At 37.6% G+C, this 18,529-nt stretch overlaps 1 protein-coding gene across 2 annotated transcripts in view; it reads left to right on the top strand.

Moving 5' to 3' along the window:
* The window catches only part of MN1 (MN1 proto-oncogene, transcriptional regulator), a 42,378-nt gene extending 24,518 nt beyond the window's left edge, over window positions 1–17,860 (top strand). Inside the window, exons 2-3 of one of the 2 annotated variants that reach the window (XR_012693002.1) lie at window positions 10,100–10,204; window positions 17,229–17,313. Coding sequence is in view for 1 of the 2 variants with exons in the window: in XM_075214578.1 (XP_075070679.1) it covers window positions 17,229–17,413 (185 nt within the window). In the remaining variant the exon portion in view is untranslated. Of the gene's footprint in view, window positions 1–10,099; window positions 10,205–17,228 lie in introns of both variants that reach the window. The other variant, XM_075214578.1, reaches the window with a different exon arrangement.
* The last annotated feature ends 669 nt before the right edge of the window (window positions 17,861–18,529 follow it).

The raw sequence follows: 18,529 nt of genomic DNA, 5'->3' as shown, positions 1-18,529 counted from the left end.
AACCCACCTTATTTACAACTGCAATGGGGGCACCGGTTGGCAATTATAATGGAACTGACAACGGCACACGAATGTGGTACTGTCCTTTCATGTTAAATTCCTTCAGCTGTAATTATGCACCAAAGTAGCAAAAAAAATAAATTTTATTGTCCGAATACAAGTTTGAACTTTCATTCTAAACATTTTCCTTCAAGACAACCAAAATGTTTCTTTCATATTTAATATTCTAGCACATGTCTTAGCCAAGGGAACATTCACCTCTCAGATAAGATCAAGTCAGTACCATGACCACATTCTACATAAATAGCCCAGGCATCTTTATCTGTGACCTTTTCAGAGCTTTTTGCCAATGGACTTTAGCCAAGGAGCTAATGAGACATGGCCACCGTTAGGCAATTGCAGCTAATCAGTGAGCTACAGGTGTGAGTCTCGGCTGCCCACGGGCGTCATCTGCTCTTTCTCCCCAGCTACAAACAGCAGCAACATCGCTGAATTTGCATTTGTTATATTAAAAGCAGAAATATATGTAATATTTGGGTGAAAGTCACATTCAGCAGAAGCACAAGACGATGACTGGAGGTTTTGCATTCAGATATTTTCATTTTATTATTTTTTCTAGATATGTGTCAGTATATTTCAGCCTATATGGTTGACTTGCTAACAACCAATTTGGACCTGGATGTAAAATACACCATCTTATGTGTACCATTGTGCTTTAAATGCAGGCACATTTGTGGAAATTGCCAGTAGAAGATATTCAGAAGCTTTATTTCAATCTTGATTTCATTTAAATCATCAGCTAAACACATGGATGTAAGTCATTTTGCAAAGGAAACCATACTTACCTGTATTTATTATCAAGGGAGGGACCTGCGAAAGTACTGCTTGGCTAAGTTAATAGTCAATATCGGCCATAGAATAATGAAGGACTGCCCCCAGAGGTTAAATCTACACAATACTTGCCAAGATACATGTTTCTTTCCCCCTAACAATCCACAATCAAAAGTCAGACTAAAATAAATACCCACCCTCAATCTGCTCAGGTCACACCTGTCCTACATCCTCCCCCAAATAGACATATCTGATCGTTTAATAATGATACAAATAGCAATCAGCAACCAATCAGATACCCAGTCTTTATCAGTCAGGTGCAGACAGACTAATGACAGCCGATTGGTTGTTATAGTGGTTGTAACATTTTTTTTTTTTTTAAAACAAGATCCTTAAAGTTTTTAATGTTAACAAAAATGGCAATTTAGAAGTGACAATTTATTACTGAGTAGGACTTCCAAGTGGCATGTTTTTCTCTGCAGTTTCTTTTGTTTTCCACTAGGCACACTCCCTCCATCCATCTGTCCCCTAATCTCAGCACCTTGAACCGAGCTCTCAAATCCCATCTGTTCATCAAGACCTACCAGTCATCCACCTAACCATCTCCATCCTTGTTCTCCTCACCTCCCACTTCCCTGTCTCCTCTTGCACTTCATCCCTTCCACTGACTCCTCTTGTGCTGCTGTCTGTTTCCCTTCCCTTTAGTATGAAGCTCTTATGAGCAGGGCCCTCATCCCTTCTGTCTCATTACCATTTATTTTCCTACGTGACTGTACTCGCGATGCTTGGAGCTATAGGAGTCTTGGTTATACTAGTTATTGTACTTGTTTACTCTGTACTGTTGTACCCTGTTTGGTCTACTGTTTGAATTGTATTATGTATTTTGTTAGGCGCTGCGGAAACCTTGTGGAACCATATAAGTAATGAATAATAATAACAATAATAACCCATAATACTTATTTTCGCAGAATTCATTCTCTGATGCACCCAGTTAATAAGATAGATGCCAATAACTGGATTACATTTTATTTGCACCCAAGTATGTATGTCTGGGGTGGATTTTCTGATGTGAACAGGTCGAATGTTTGTCCCCAACCTCCCCTGAGACATATTGCTCTCTTCTTGTACACATACAGCTAACTTCCCAGTCATATTAACCTGGGACAAATTAGTGGAACTCTACACCCTAAAAGTAAATAGATTTAGTTCAACCACTTGGCCACAAAGTACTCCCCATACTTTGCCTCTACTCAACTCAACGTAACTGTGCAGGGCTTCAGTCAGGAAGCCTGGCTGGAGAAAACCAGTCTATTCACAAACAGCCTTCCCACTCCCTGACCATTCAACCATAAGAGCACAGAACTGACAATGATAATTGCCCTCTGGTCTTCTAGCTTATTGACCACAACACAATGGTCCAAGCCGGGAACAGAACTTTATTATGTCAAAAATTGTGTTGTACGCTCTCGGAGTAAAAATAAAAGAGTTCCATATCAAAGACTACACTTTACTTATAATAGGATAGATGTTCTCTTTAAATATTCATTGCTTAGTAGCCGTTAGATCTGTTCCTGGCTCTTCATCTATTGAATTCATATTGTACAGTATGGGCACAATCTACAATTACATCTCTTGCCATCTTTATAGAACACATTATGAATACTGCTATCACAAGAGATTCAGTGTGCACTTCAGATAACACACTAAAGTTAACTCTTCTGAGATAACAGCAAGCAAGTAAAACGATCTACATTTCTCACACGTCTTATTTAAAAAGTTGCGCAGCTCATCGTTTTTTATGTGAATGGGTTTTTAGTTGTTGATGGCATTTTTGGTTGGTGGCGCTGTTGCTGTTTCTCTTACCAAGCAGTGCTTTTGTGTAAATTATGATGTGCCAAGACTGGTGACTGGACACAGTAATGTATTTTTCATTAATAATCTGTGTGTTTTTTAAGCATTTCCATATTATCCCTCAGAAACATTGTGTTCTGCTTTTCTGTGTTTTATTTGCATTTTGAAGCAAAGCAAGAGAACAGCAAGAAACAGAACAAAATATATAACAATACCTATAATTTGACTGCATCTAAAAGCAAGAACACAAATTTGAGTGTTTCGTTACACATAGGCAGGTCTATCCCTAAATGGACAGCACACCATACGGACATTGGTGCAATAGGGAACATGACTTCTCTGGATATTTGCATTCATACATATGCTTACATGCCTTTGTCTGACAGTCAATATGAGAGTAAGTGCTGAAAATACATTTGCTTGCTGTGGGTCTGGAAATGATAGGACCTGTAGAGTATATATCATATTGTATTCTGCAATATCCATTATTTGCATCTTAAAGACACATGATACTTCCACATTGAAGTATCTAGAATAGAGGTAGGCAGCCTGGAATGAGACGTTGTAGCATGTTGGGAGTAGTAGATGTGAAGGATCTGGAGTGCCTCTAGTGGCCTTAGGCTGGCAGGGCAGTCAGGAACTTGTCATTCCATAGCAGAGAGAGAGATAGCCATGGGATGCCTAATCCTGCTGGCAGGCTTGATGGGACTTGTAGTCCCACAGTACTTGAAGCACAAATTACTTCCAAAAGATATACATTTACTTTGTACATCTCATGTGAGGTTGGAGCTGCCATGGTTGCAATTTCTTTTCCTGATTCGATCTTTTGCTCTTATGACACAAATCCGTACACAGTACAGCACCCCTTCTACTAATTAGAGCTTGGGTTATCAATGGATAAAACAATATTTTTCTTCCTGGTTCTCGTGTATAAAATCATAAATTGTCATAAATGATTTACTTTATCTGAGTATGTCATAGTGACCTAAATGCACTCCAAGCTAATAATACTTTTTGGGTTCCTAGCTCAATGGATAACATACACTAAGCTTAAGGTGGAATGAAAAATATGGATTAACATTTTTTAATGTGGAAGCACACAATAAATTACTTATGCATTACAGTGCTTATATTACTTTTATTTACCCTTTATACTTTTTTGTCTGCTTCATCCTTCCCTTTACCACGGGCACTCTGACCAGTTTTCTTGCAGACAATCCCCATTTCTTTTGTGAAAAGAATGAAAAGTTAATCCATAAAAGATCAACACACCGGAAACAAATTGTTACATTTAATACATTTAAGACACCTGGTTTTATGTTGGGATAATTTTTTAAAAGGTGTTTATTATTATTATTATTATTATTATTATTATTTTTCTTTGGTATTATGTGTGCTTAAATTATGCAGTTCTTTTCTTTGATTATACTTAGCAGTTGGCATTCCTGGAATGCCACAAAGATACCAAAACAAAACACCACAATTCACACACTTTAATACATGTACCAAAAGCAACAAAAGAAACGTATCCATTTTCACAGCCCTACTAGACCAGGCTGTGATCCCTTCCATCCCCTCCAGCCCAAAGGTGCGCTGGCGTCCTGACCACAAGATTTTATAAAATGATCTGTTGGAACTAGTCTAAGAGAAATTGTTTTGTTCCCGCAGATCTCTCGCCTGTGAGCAGTGTGTGTATGTCTGCTGGAGAGAAGCAGAGTGGAAATGTCAAGGGTCAGGCAGAAGGCGGAGTATCAGGTCATAGGCAGCTACTACCCTAGTGTGAGAAACCTGAAACGTGTTCTGCAGCTTAACTGTTTGCACCCCAGCTGGTTCCCCAGCACAGCCCAGCTAAGGCATCAGCTGCACACGCTGGATAATATGCAAAGTTAAATGTCCTGATGGATTCTCTTTCTGCATATTATTACCCATTGGTTTTACAAGCTTAAGCCATTTTCCTTTTAACAACAAATATAATACCACATTATGGTTCTTTCAAGCTGTTATTAATATTCAAAAGTAATAAAATGAATGTGATAAAACCAAATGTCTGTGACCTCCTTGCAGTTATGTTCTGAATAGCTAAACAGATCATCTTCCAGGAATAGATACTAAGCGATACTAGGAGCATTCTTCACTGTGAGGACACTTGTGAATACCCTAAATTGGATGAATAATCCAGAGAGTATTCAAAAGTAATGTCAGTTGATGCCATTGTATCTATAAGAATACGTTGGTGATATTTTTATGATGTTAACAAATAATTATGATAAAAAATATATAGCTAAATCACCACATTGCGTGTCTTCATTTACAGACACATATAGTATGGGGGTAATTTCGAAAGAGGGCAATAATATATTACCATGTGTATGTGTTTATTTGTGGGTCCACCTGCTGGGGTGCTCAAACAAAGACAAATATATTATTAAATCAAATCTTGTTCCTTGCTAGGTCGGGTATATCCAAAGTACTGTAACCTCCAAGTAAGCTCTAGTTTCTTTCCATAATTGACTGAGCTGCTATGGTTGGCTAACCTGTAACAGTATGCATACACCAAAGTATCTATAGTCACCCTATATTAGGAATACTATGAACATTTATTTTTTTACGATGCTAGATTCTGTTTAGCAAATTGCATGTATTACATTTTATATAGCTAGTGATTTGCGTATACTATTACCTATTTAACTGTTTTATAAGTATAGTACTAATTGTGTGCTTCTGAGGAAGATGCCTGTAGTCAATTAAATACTTTATTATATTTGTGCTTCAGTAAAGTATCACATATGCTTGCACTAGGGACTCAATAAGGACACAGGGCCTTATGGTGAGTTAGAGGAGTTAAGCAAAAAAAAGAGCAAATTTGCACCTTGACAAAACCATGTTGCATTGGAGGGGGAGGTAAATTTAAAAATGTGGGGACAGATTTACAGTTAAAATGCAGTGTAAAAATAAAGCTATCGAATATTTGTGTGGTACATGGAAAAGCAGCCAGCATTTAACTTATGTGCAAAATAATAAACTAATTTGCACCCCTTGCACTGTAACATGGTTTGTCCAGGAGCAAAGTTACTCCTTTTTTTTTGCTTTGCTCCTAACTCAGCATCATGTCCACACTGTCTAAGGTGTGGTTCTGGGAGCAATAGAATTTAGTTTAAGTCTTGGCTGTTAGCTGATGTTCTCAGGTCTCTTAGTGAGTAATGTCATACCAGTAGGACTAAAAAGAGTTAAAGGAAAAGTTTGTTGAAACACAAGTTTGAAAGGCCATATTTTTGCTTGATGGAATGTTGGCAGATGTAGACAGAAAGAATGGATAGGAAGGACCTTAGTTTCAATACTCAGCAGAGCCAATTTAAGACCTCAAGGGGCCCTAGACAAGATATTATTTTGGGGCCCATTCCACCCCCCATTTGTGAAAAGAACATGTATAAAAACAGATAAGAGTAGTCCAGGCACCCTCCGTGTTCATTGGGCTCTAGGCAGAAGCCAAGTTTGCCTGGTGGAAGATCCAGCTCTGACAGTCCAGTTTATTAACAAAGCTATACATATTGATAGAAATATAACCTCAAAATTTGGACATTAAAAATGCAGTCGACATTATTTTTGGAAGATAAATAAAGGATACAATGTTATGCTTTCTTGCTTTAATAAGCAGAAAGCACATTCTTTCTCTATTTGTTAAAGAGAATAGCATACCTTAATAGTGTCTTTTTTGTACCTCGTAGCAGAATGACAATTGTGTGTATTGTTTTACAGTTTTTATATATTTCTATGCTTGTTATTAGAGGCAAGCAATTTTTAGATACATGGCAATATTAAGTCGTTTACAGAGTTCTAAGAGCCACCTGATAAATAAAACAAGGAAAAATAAATGTATTAAATAAGTTGCTGCATATTAAGGGTGATTTTATACCTTCAAACTAATTTCATTTAATGACCTATACATGTTCTCCTGCAAGCTTTACTAAATATATTTGAGGATCTTAACTTAAGAAACTTCTTATTTCAGTCTCCTGGACAAAACCATGTTACAATGCAAGGGGTGCAAATTAGTATTCTGTTTTGCACATAAGTTAAATACTGACTGTTTTTTCATGTAGCACACAAATACTTGATAGCTTATTTGTACACTGAAATTTAAAGTTGATATTTGTGCGCTACATGAAAAAACAGTCAGTATTTAAGTTATGTGCAAAACAGAATACTAATTTGCACCCCTTGCATTGTAACATGGTTTTGTCCAGGATACTTAAATAAGAAGTTTCTTAAGTTAAGATCCTCAATAAATAAGGCCCAAGCTGTTTATTTTCATTGCCTTGTGATAAGAAAATGTGCATTGCTGCCATATGAATACTGAGAGCAACTTTGTGTTGTATCCCAGGCAACAGAAATAAACAACATTGTAAGACCAGATACATCAGTGATGGGCAACAGGGGGCCCACCAGTGGCTCAGTGAGACTTCTCCTGCAGCTCCCCTCTCTGTGCTCCATTCTGCCTTATGCTTATACTGTCTTATATAGCAGAAAATAAGTCTGAATGGGAGCACTGTTTCTGCATCATGTGACCTCCTCTACACACTGCAGGAGGTCATACAGCACATCCAATGGGAGGAGAAGAGGGGAGAGTGCAGTGTATTCTACACCACATGCTCTCCCTCCTTCCTCTGCAAGCTCTGGACAAAAGGTAAGTAGTTTTACTAAAAGTTACTAGATCAGTCAGTGAGTGGGACATGTAGGGAGGTTTGAGTGTCATTTGGGGAAGCCCAAGTGAGATGTGGGAAGGTGTAAATGGCATGTAGGGGCACGTGGGGAGGTGTGAGTGGCATGTGGGTAGACATAGAGTGTCATAACCAGGGCGGTGCTATGCACCTATCAGTGGGTAACTGCCAACACAATCTCCATGTATATGGCAATTTTAATTGTTGGCTTTTTATTAGCTCTCCTGTACAATGTCAATGGCCTGCCCCTTGGAAGAAGAAACAAACACACACCACCTGCCCCAATATGACCTGTCTTAGGTTGTATTGGGGCTGTTTTTAACTCTTGAAATTGAGGTAATATGCAACCCTTTTGAAGGTTGGATGGCAGCTCTTCTGGCCCTTGAAGAATGTCAGGTTGCCCATCACTGATATAAATAGATGGGTGATAACTACAGATGGAAGAGAGACGTCAAAAGCAAAGCATTCAGTAAAAGTTCCATGGAGGCATGCACTAACCAAATGGTTATAGTCATCTGAATGTGAAAAACCTCTTTAAGCAGATCAAACATTTCACACTTTGCTCAATAACGTAACTAGCAGTCCATTTCTATTAGGATCTGCAGGTGACATTTCATTGTACCCCATTCCCATTTTGGTCACCAGCTAGCAGAATGTTAGGGGTACTGAATTCATTTTTCCAATGTCAATGTTAACTTAGTGCAGTGGAGAACTGTGCAACATGTCCTTGCTGACTAAATCCTTTTGCAAATGAATGCTAATACGTGGTATTTATCTAGGAAGAAATCCATGTTAGTGGGACAAGACATCATTTTAATTGTACAATCCTGCTGTGTCTGTTTTTATTATCACTACAGTACATGTGCTATTTTTTAGCCATTCAGTTTTGTATATTACATTATAAGACATCAGATTATGGGGTCTTTGTATTGAGGCACAGAAAACTGTTTTTGCAGCTGGTTCAGATAGAAGAAAATCTCTTCTTACATTTGACACAGATCATTAACCAGAGAGTTTAGGCCCATTAGGAGCACAATAACACATGTGTGTTAACTCCTCCTGTTGACACTGCTTGGATTATAATATAATATACGTGAAGTGGGTGAAGTTACATACACACCTAGGTGGACATGGTGTAAAATGTCTATCTGAGGAGTAATTATTTAATGCCTTGAAATGAATCATTCAGGTTTGTTATTGGATACAGTCTCCTTCTGATGTTTGTGTATGAGATTTAACCTGAGACATTGCAAAACCTCTGTGATTCTATCATTGTCATCTGATGCTTATATTTAATAAGTCACTTGGCTCTTACCTATAAGTTTTACATATAATATAACTATAAATGTTATTATTGTCCAGTGAACCAAAGGAAGAGTAATTGGACTGCAATTAGAGGCTGTAGATTTATAGTCATAACATTATGCCCACAGTGCTTGTATGTATGTATGTATGTATGTATGTATGTATGTATGTATGTATTGCATGTAGGTATGTATGTATGTATGTATGTATGTATGTATGTATGTATTGTATGTATGTATGTATGTATGTATGTATGTATGTATGTATTGCATGTATGTATGTATGTATGTATGTATGTATGTATTGCATGTAGGTATGTATGTATGTATGTATGTATTTATTGCATGTATGTATGTATTGCATGTATGTATGTATGTATGTATGTATTTATTGCATGTAGGTATGTATGTATGTATGTATGTATGTATGTATTGCATGTAGGTATGTATGTATGTATGTATGTATGTATGTATGTATGTATGTATTGCATGTAGGTATGCATGCATGTATGCAGTGCCAGCATATGGTCAGCATGCCAGAGTGTAAACCCTTGCTGCCACAGTCTTACTTTCCAACCTGCTATATCTGAAGGATAGACAGACACTTAGAAACAGGAGACGGCATCTGCCCGTGAATAATCCTGCCCTCTGAGCAGATTGCATCTTCTGTCAAGATGTTTTCAAAGATGTACCCCTGTGCAATCAAGCACCTATGTGCCCAAGGCAGCTGCCCCCTCTGTCTAACCCTTGCTCTAGCCCTGAGTGGGTGACACCTATTATCATTTTAGATCATGGCAACAACTGCCGCATACGGCACAGATCCAAAATAAGCATAGTGTTACATACAGAAATGTTTCATTTTTATGTTCAAAATATATACATTCAAGTCTTCAAAAGCATATTATTAAGCAAAGCAGGTTGTCAATCTCCTCCACGTATTACCAAAATGCATGGGGGGAAGGGGGGGCTGGGAAATTTAGTAGATATTTTATTATTTTAGATTAAGTTACAATTAACTGTAATATTAAAATCATACTCTGTATATATAGTTATATATATATATATATATATATATATATATATACATGCCATCGTTTAAAATATAGATATTTTATGATTGCAAATTACACACGTCCACTTTGCGATACGCCATAAATATTACATTGCTAGAGTAAAAGTACTTTTAAGGACAAAGGAGAGTTTATCAAGTGTGGCAACAGAGTTACTTTGAACAGACAGATTAAAATGTCACAACATCTGTATCTCTGTCTTACATCAGAAACAATTCATTTGTGGTAGGAATCTATGCTCGAGGAATCTATTCTAGTGTAAGTACAGTTATATATTTTCTCCTGTGCTGTTTGGTAAAATTGATTGAAATCCTTTTAATTTTAGGGAAGAACATTTGCTAGGGTTCTATGTAGCTGCTAGCTGGAGTTTGCTACTTCTGGGAATAGAAATTACAAGGATGCCCTAAAGAGGATTGAGAGATATTTCAAGGTAACCTAAAATAAACAGGAACACGAAAATGTCAATATTATTGCTGACATACTTAGCACCTGAACCTGTCATTGTTCTGCTACGTCCATTGTGTACCACAGACATTTTCCGTCACTCCAATGGCTTTCCGGAAAAAAAGGCTTTCTAGAACAAAAAGTATACTTTTAAATAAAAAATAACTGTGTTATAAGAATACATAAAAGTGTTATATCCATTGCTAATTTAAGTGTAAAGTTGGTATCATATCATATTCTGCCTTTTTAAACCAAATGATAACACTTAATGCAAAAAAAGAGAATTAAGGCTATAAAACTATTTTCAATATAGTCGGGTCCAAGACCAAAATAATTTGTTTTCTGATTGCTGGTTAAATGAATACTGCTCGATGATACATAGAGGCCCATATCCCACTTGTGACTGGCAACATTTCCTGAACCATATTGTTTTTCTGTTGAGCTATACAAGATCATAATGATCAATAACCTATATTGTAGCATGCACATTATGCCTTAATAGAGGGAGTTCCTGGCTATCTATCTGCCAGGACTTATTTGGGATCACAACAATTCTTGATGATTATCTGTTATTTTATGGGAAACTAAAATAACTTATTTTTGAGAAAAAAAAAAATCACTTCTAGAAATATGATTCAAATACATTTCACTCAGTATTGTTTTGTCTATTGGTCAATGGACCTATTGAAACACGAAAGATACACACACTCGTTCCTTAAAATCAATTCCCTTGGAAAATCTGACTTTTCCATGTGTGTAGACTTAACTGCCAAAACCAATATGTCATACTGTCATGTCGTAGATTTGTCAAAAACAAATACGCAACTACAACCTGTCCTAAGGCTGTGGAAATACTTTTACCATTGTCCTTTGCTTCATTTCTGGTAAACTTAGTAACTTCTGCAAATTAGGTAAATAGAGATGGGAAAGTAACTATACTAATTGCTTTCTGAGATAAGCCTGGTTCCTGATGAACTGTTCCAGTTATATGATCCAAATGAACTGATACTGCCTTACAAGATCACTGGCAGAGTGGTTCACGGATGCCTGCCTGTTAGTGGATGGCTGTGGTACACTGGTCTCATGCTGTGTGAGGGTCCGGGCAGTCAAGGAGCAGTAGCTGACGGTTTGTCAGAGCCTTTGAAGCAGTGTAAGGGACGAGCCCCCAGGCAAGTAGCCTTTCTAGGGATCCTCACCTCCTGTTTGTCACTTTAATCTTGCCAGCAAGCTGAAAGAAGGGAGCTGATTCTTCTCCAGACCTTTACAATGCTCCACTCTTTCCAAAGACCCCTCTTTTGATTCTGATTTCCTGTGACAAAAACAGTACACAAAGGCTAGCAAAAATGTGACTATTTCAGCATTCCGTATACCCTGCAGAATTTTCACGGTTACGTGATTTAAACATGTAATATATATATATATATATATATATATATATATATATATATATATATATGTATATTAGATAACATAATGAGCTCTCTGGTATAAATGATAAGGATATTAGAGGTCACTGGGGAGTAGTATGTGACAATATAAGAGCAAGCCACAGGCTAAGTACTTTTATATAGGTCATTGTTGACTGCTCATGACCTTATATCATTGTTTATAATTTTGATTTCCTTATAAACACTTAAGTGTGGTGTAATAACTCAGTGATGACTTCAGTGGTCACTGATGGGACAAATATTATTTCTATAAGTTCTCACTTGTATTATGTTTATGTTTTGTTATATGTCTTTTTAATGGCTGCACTAACGTAATGTATCATTGTAACCATACAAATGTGCAATACATGAAAATCTGGAGGATTACAAACAAAGAAATGAATTTCAGTTTCACTTGTTTAGTCTTCACACGGGTCGTTTGTGAGCACTGAATATGTCCTCCTGAGCAAAGGACTAAAAACTATCTGATATTTTAGGCAGCGACTTAGGGATATAGCTTTGGTAGAAGTGGCAAAAGTACAACATAACCATTTATTTACTGCCAAGCATTAATATTGTATTATCTTTAGACATAATGAAATATGCCTGCTTAATAAGCCATTATTTAATATTATACATTTGTTCTAAACAGTAGAGTGTGTTTCAGAAATAAAAGGGGGGGGGGGGGTATCACCACCATGAAGCTAGATAACTGGGGCAAGTATGAAAGTCAGATGTCTAATAGTAAATAACTAGTAGTATGTCAGTTCTCTATTTTTTTGGGCAAGTAAAAATATTAGAAATAAAGTTCTCTGTGCAGAATAAGATAAGCCATAATTTAAGTGGCAATATGTATTCCTGTCTATTTTACCTACTTTGGCATAATAATATATACTAGGTAAATTAAAAAAACACATTACTTTTCACTGCCTTGGAGCCGTTGTTTTGCAGAAGCACCAGCCTGGTGTGATGGATGCACCTCACTAGGGTGACACCTTGATTATCCATGCTCTGATTAACCGTGCACACTTGGGGCGAGTTCACCCTTTCACTGAACTGAAGAGAATAGTAGTATTTTTATGTTATTATAAGATGCACTTGGTTATAAGTTCTTCAGTGCTGGGCACTTTCCGGTGTTTGGTTACAACAATGCATTTTTAATTGTTTGATTTTAGCGATTCACTTTTCTGTAGTTCTTTGCCTATGCACTAGCTCTTTAAGGTACAACATAATTCTTATGGGGATAAATAAAAATACATACATATTTACTTACGACATAGTTACCTACTGCACCTAATTGCTAGAAACTGTCCTTAGCTTTAAAAAAGGGTCCTTAGAGGTTTCTGTCCCTATTTTTCAATGTTTACTAACTACACAATAACATTCCTCTTTTTCTGCATCTTAGGTGCAGTTCTTACCATCTATTCTTATTCTTTGGGTTTTAGAAGTAAATCGTTATTGAAAATGAGTACTCAAAATGAGCAAATTATCAGTAAACATTACACGATGGGCATTTTAATGCTTCAAGGTTCATGGGGACGGTAACACATTTCACTTGCAGTGATGCACTGGCTCAGCAGATAAGTGTCCCTGGAGAATATTTAAAAATGTTGCTACAACTATCCTCTTGCTTCCATCATTATTATGAATAATCATAATAACACTATATTAGAGATATTTTATGCAGCGACTTAGGTGTACAGCTGTAGCTAAACAGCAACATAACCAATCATTTAGTGCCAAGTATTAGTATTTTATTATCTTTAGAAATAATGGAATATTTCTATATTTGGTATCCTGTTAAGGTACTAGATAGCCCATCCATTAACATTATAAATTTGTTCTAGCTTAAACATTAAAATTCATCTTTTATTAAATTCCTTACCGCCGATTCCATTAATCTTAAACCACATTTTCTGTGCCCCTCTAAGAAAATATATTTTTATTTTCTATTCCGTAGAAACTTGACAGCCACTTTTTTTTCGTAGCCGCACTATTTTTATGTTGCACCATAATCATATAAGTTCATCTTGTTAAACAAAATATGACTGAAGTACACTTCCCAAGGTTTCTCTGGAATCCTTATTTCACTGAGTTCATTGGAGCAGAAAAGCAGAAGTACTTATGCTATCTCTCACTGTAAAGCTGTTATCTCGGCTACCCTTCCCCTCTGCAGTTCCATGCTACATTACATGCCATGCATATTTAAAAGATGCGGTAAAATGAATTTATCACTGCTGCCTCTGAGATAACAAATGTTTTAAACCCACATATACATTAACTGTTTAAAAGCTCAAAAGCATTGTCCTGGATTTTCAGATTAGTATTAATATTTTCTCAGTGTGTAGGGGATAGATGTGAATCTGGATTAAGACTGTATTTGGCTGTAGCCATGTTACCATTTTGGCCCCTAACAGTTAATTTGCCTGATTTACACTTGTAACTTAAACTGTACATATTTCACTTTAGCAGTTCTTGTTCAATGAGTGTTGCACTGGAATGAAAAAAAAAACGAGATGGAATTATTTAAATGAACTTTCTTTGGTGGAGAATGTGCATCTCGGGAGGAGTTTCCAGTATTACGGTTGGGCGCACAGCAAATTTTTATTCCCACCACCTCTGCTCGGAGATGGTGTAAACCAGGCCTCATACTGTACTTTTCATGGCAGTTCAGTTGCATTTCTAGGTCAAGTAAAGTAATAAAAACCTTCCAACACACAAAAGTAACACATGTAGTAATGAAGTTCTGATGTCCCATCGTTCTTTTGATTAATTTAAGGCCATACTTACCTACTCTTCCGGAACTTCCGGGAGGCTCCTGAATTCCGGGGAGTCCTCCTGGACTCCCGGGAGAGCAGGCATTCTCCCAGACATGATGGCACGCGGTTTAATGAAGTGATTTTGTGTCAAGACCTCCCCCTGCCTTGAAATGCAGTGAATTTTTGCATTTCTTAGCATGGGGCGGGGCTACGGTGATGCAATAACATCCCCATGCCTCTTCCCACCCCCTGTCACACGGCCTCTGCTTCAGGATCTCCCGGAGCAGAGGTCACAAATGAGGCTAAGCTGAGCAGTACTTTAGAACAAAAAGCTAATTGAGTGAGTAGATTGAAAGTGGTGGTGGGTTGGACATTTTCTCCTGTTTCCAGCACGCACATTTTCTGGAGTATCCGCAAACTGACAAAGCTAAGCATATCGCCCTTTAACGGGAGTGGATAGAAGACTGAGAATTGGGAACGCACTCTGAAATGCACAAATAATGAAGCTGTGTATGTCCACATTTTCTGCGCTTTGTAAATTTGTGTCCCTTCAAGAGTATTGCACAGCAGTCAGGTCTCACTTGGCAAAACTGTTGCTCAGCCACAGACTTTCTGAGCGATAGACAATAATATAAGCTTATTAGTAATAATATAGCTTATATATATTGCATCACAGTGAACGGAGACAAGACATTAAGATATCAATTTTAGTTCTATGATGTAAAGACATTTATTGCGTCAATAAAACTGTATATATATCTTGAGCAAAATGTTTTCTATAGAGAGAAGGTAAAATGTATTCTGTTCCTTAAACTATACTTAAACACAAATATCCCATAGATTGTAAGCTTACCCTCTTACCTCTCTGTCTGTCTGTATTACACAGTATTGTTTTATTAATGTTTGTTCCCTATTGTAAAGCGGTACGAAATTTGCTGGTGTTATATAAATAAATGTTCATTTTTTTTTTTCACAAAATGCTGGTACACAAGAACGCACATTAATGGTGCAGTATACACCATTGTAAGCATTTAACATACCTAAGCAAGGACAACCGTATTACACCGGATTAGTGGCATACTGAACATAAGGTGTATATATGTATAATTAGTGTGGGTATAGCAGCAGGTATGAGTGGGAAAGGGCTTTGAAGCTAGAGGTGACGGGAAAAGGTGCAGGGTGGGATGTGTTCAGTATTGGTGGGGTATTACCAGGCCCGGCGCTCCCATTAGGCATGGTTAGGTACTTGCCTAGGGCGTCGGGCTCTGGAGGGCGCCACAGAATGGTAAATGACTTTAAAACTGTGCGGCGACCGCTGACCATACCTGTCACGGCCGCCGCACAGCATTCAGATGCACGGGGAGGGGGGAAGAGGCTATTGCTCACCACTGCTGCCTCTCTGCTCCGTCTCCTCCCCTCCACTCACTAGTGTCAGTGAGGGGAGGAGAGGAGACGGAGCAGAGAGGCGGCGGTGGTGAGACAAGGTAAGGAAAGACGGGGTGAGGGGGGAGGAGGGTGCCGATTTTTGCGCGGGGGGCTGCCGATTTTGTAAAAATGCCTAGGGCGCCATGGACCCTAGCACCGGCCCTGGGTATTACACACAATTTTCGCTATATATGCCTTTAAGCATACAGACTGGGGAACTGTTACTGTTGTAAGGCCAAATACACACTGACTCTACAGGGCCGTTGATACTACTTCAGTTAACATATAGGTTACACTATGATGTGATTCTCTGATTTATTTTTGTGTATGAACATATGTGGAGGAGACCATTGGAATTTCATAGCAATTTCCGATGTATAGACTTCTTGGATTTTTGGACTTCTTATCCATTGAGTTTTTAATTATTTAATGCATTGTCGAGATTTGAACCTTTTTTTTACTTTTGCGATGCATTGAACTAAGTTGTTAGCACCCTATCTATTTACCATATTGTTTCTCCGTGGGGAACTAGATCTTCAGTGTCAACACTAAACAATGGATAAGAGTTCCCCTTGTTAGTGACTGTCTGAAAGCTGAACTTCTCCACATGTTGGAGCCTTTCTTAAAATCTGGTGCTAGAATGAGGGAATTTGTTGAAGTTTGGTATTTTTCATTTCTTTTCATGTTTATGATAAATTATGCACAATTGTTTCTGTTGATTCTTTGCTACTTTGTCTGCTTGAGCCAGGTATCCAGTGGCATCTGATTTGTATTTAAAAATGCAAGTTCAGATACAACTTTTTTAACCAACATTTTACTTGAATTTCGAGGTCATTAGAGGTCACTCTATTGACTTCAATATATTTAAATAACGTTAAGTGCATTGAAAGGAGCAAGAAGCATTAGCAAAAAACTAACTTAAGACAAATGCAATGTGCCCAAAAGTGAAAACGTGAGTGACGGGGGCGTAACTAGTGTACAGTGGGTGCCGCAAGTGAGAGGAAGGGGCAACAATGGCAATTAGCCCCCACCATCAGGGCCTCATTGCACTGCTGTGTCGTACTGTATAATTGCGGTTACAGTAACATATGTTTACAAACACCTGTACCTATACATAGCATCACCACATAAGCTAAGGTAAACGATTGGTCTAAGGGAAAGCATGTGTCCAGGTCTGATTAAACTCTGCAACAAAAAGAATGTTAGGGTCAAAATGTATTTTGTTTGTTTAATGTCAAGATACACACTGACTCTCATTGTCTCTTGTCTAACATAAATAAGATGAAGTAGTAGTAGAAGAAGTAGTGTTTATTATATTGCAGTTTGTTTTTACAGTGCTGTGTAGTTACAGAGGTGTATTGAATGAGCTCCTAATGTCTATGTCATTATTTCATTGCAGGCCACGATCTTCCCCAGAGCAAGACCTCAGCAGCGGCACAGAATGGAAGCCATTTGCAGTGCCTGTCAGTCCACTGCACAGATGATATTGGGGAGTCAAAGGGTAGGACTCCTGTTCCTACGTGGAGGTCACTTCATTCTGATATCTCCAACAGATTTGGGACTTTTGTTGCTGCCCTGACTTGAAAATTGAGAGAGAACCCATATTTTTTTTTGACTTTCCTAAGAGGCCACTAACGATAGGTGGACTAATTTTTCTAGGTTGGTACCTGCGTAGTGGCTATTGGACTTGGAAGGGTTAGTTTAAAATAAACCTCATATTTTTGAATCTTTTTGCCACAGTATGATACCAGTGTTAATTCTTCTTCATCCAGCACACTTTACGCATTTTTTTTCTACTTTCTTTTAAGTCATTTCCCTGTTACTCTGTAAACCTGACATACGGTTTATTTGGGCTAGAGAAGGGCTTTTGTATGTCAAAATGGTATATGTATTTTCTTTTCTGCTTTTTTAATGCTACATAAAAATATTGTTTCTTTTGTAAGAAAAAAAAATGACATTTCTAATTAATATTTTATATGTTATTTGACCACGGCTGATCCATGGGAAAGTAAACCATAATGTTGAAATGAATCCTGCTTCATGACTCTGTGATCCATATATTTACAGCAACCCATATATGATTAGAAAATGTCAAGCGGCCATTTTTATTGTTTACTTCCTGGGACTATGGCTAAAGCTCTAAAATGGATGTCCACAGCTATTTTGCACATAAGTTGTCGAGGTTTCTACAGCGTTATTTTGTTGGGTGCTAGTTCGCAAGGTAAATGATAAGATATTTTTTTGCATACATAGATGAAAATGCCGCACCTCAGTCACCAAACATATTTCTTGATTGTGCCCATTGGTATGCACAGTGGTAAATCCTGACTGGTCAGGTTGTCGATGATTTTAACATTTATAAAGGTACTGATTTGGTGAGCTTGCTATATAGGCCTGAATTCATCAAGTCATGAACAAGTTGATTGCACAAACATTACTTGGTGTCTGCTATTGAAATTCACATGAATAAAAATGACTTATTTTTAGAACATATTGTGCAGAACTGTACCAAGCTTGACATCTGGGAATGTCAACGATTACAACAGGCTACACATTTCAGTGATTTATTTGGTCACATGGTGGAATTTTGCGATCTTCCCTTGTTTAGCAAAACTCACAATTTCCATAAGACGTATCACCTGCAGAATCTTAGTGACAACAGAATAACCCTGAATAAAAAAGGATTCCGAATGTGTTTTT

The sequence above is a fragment of the Mixophyes fleayi genome, chromosome 1 (assembly GCF_038048845.1).
Source record: "Mixophyes fleayi isolate aMixFle1 chromosome 1, aMixFle1.hap1, whole genome shotgun sequence".
Classification (NCBI taxonomy): Eukaryota; Metazoa; Chordata; class Amphibia; order Anura; family Limnodynastidae; genus Mixophyes; species Mixophyes fleayi.
This window is presented reverse-complemented; position numbering and strand designations above follow the sequence as displayed.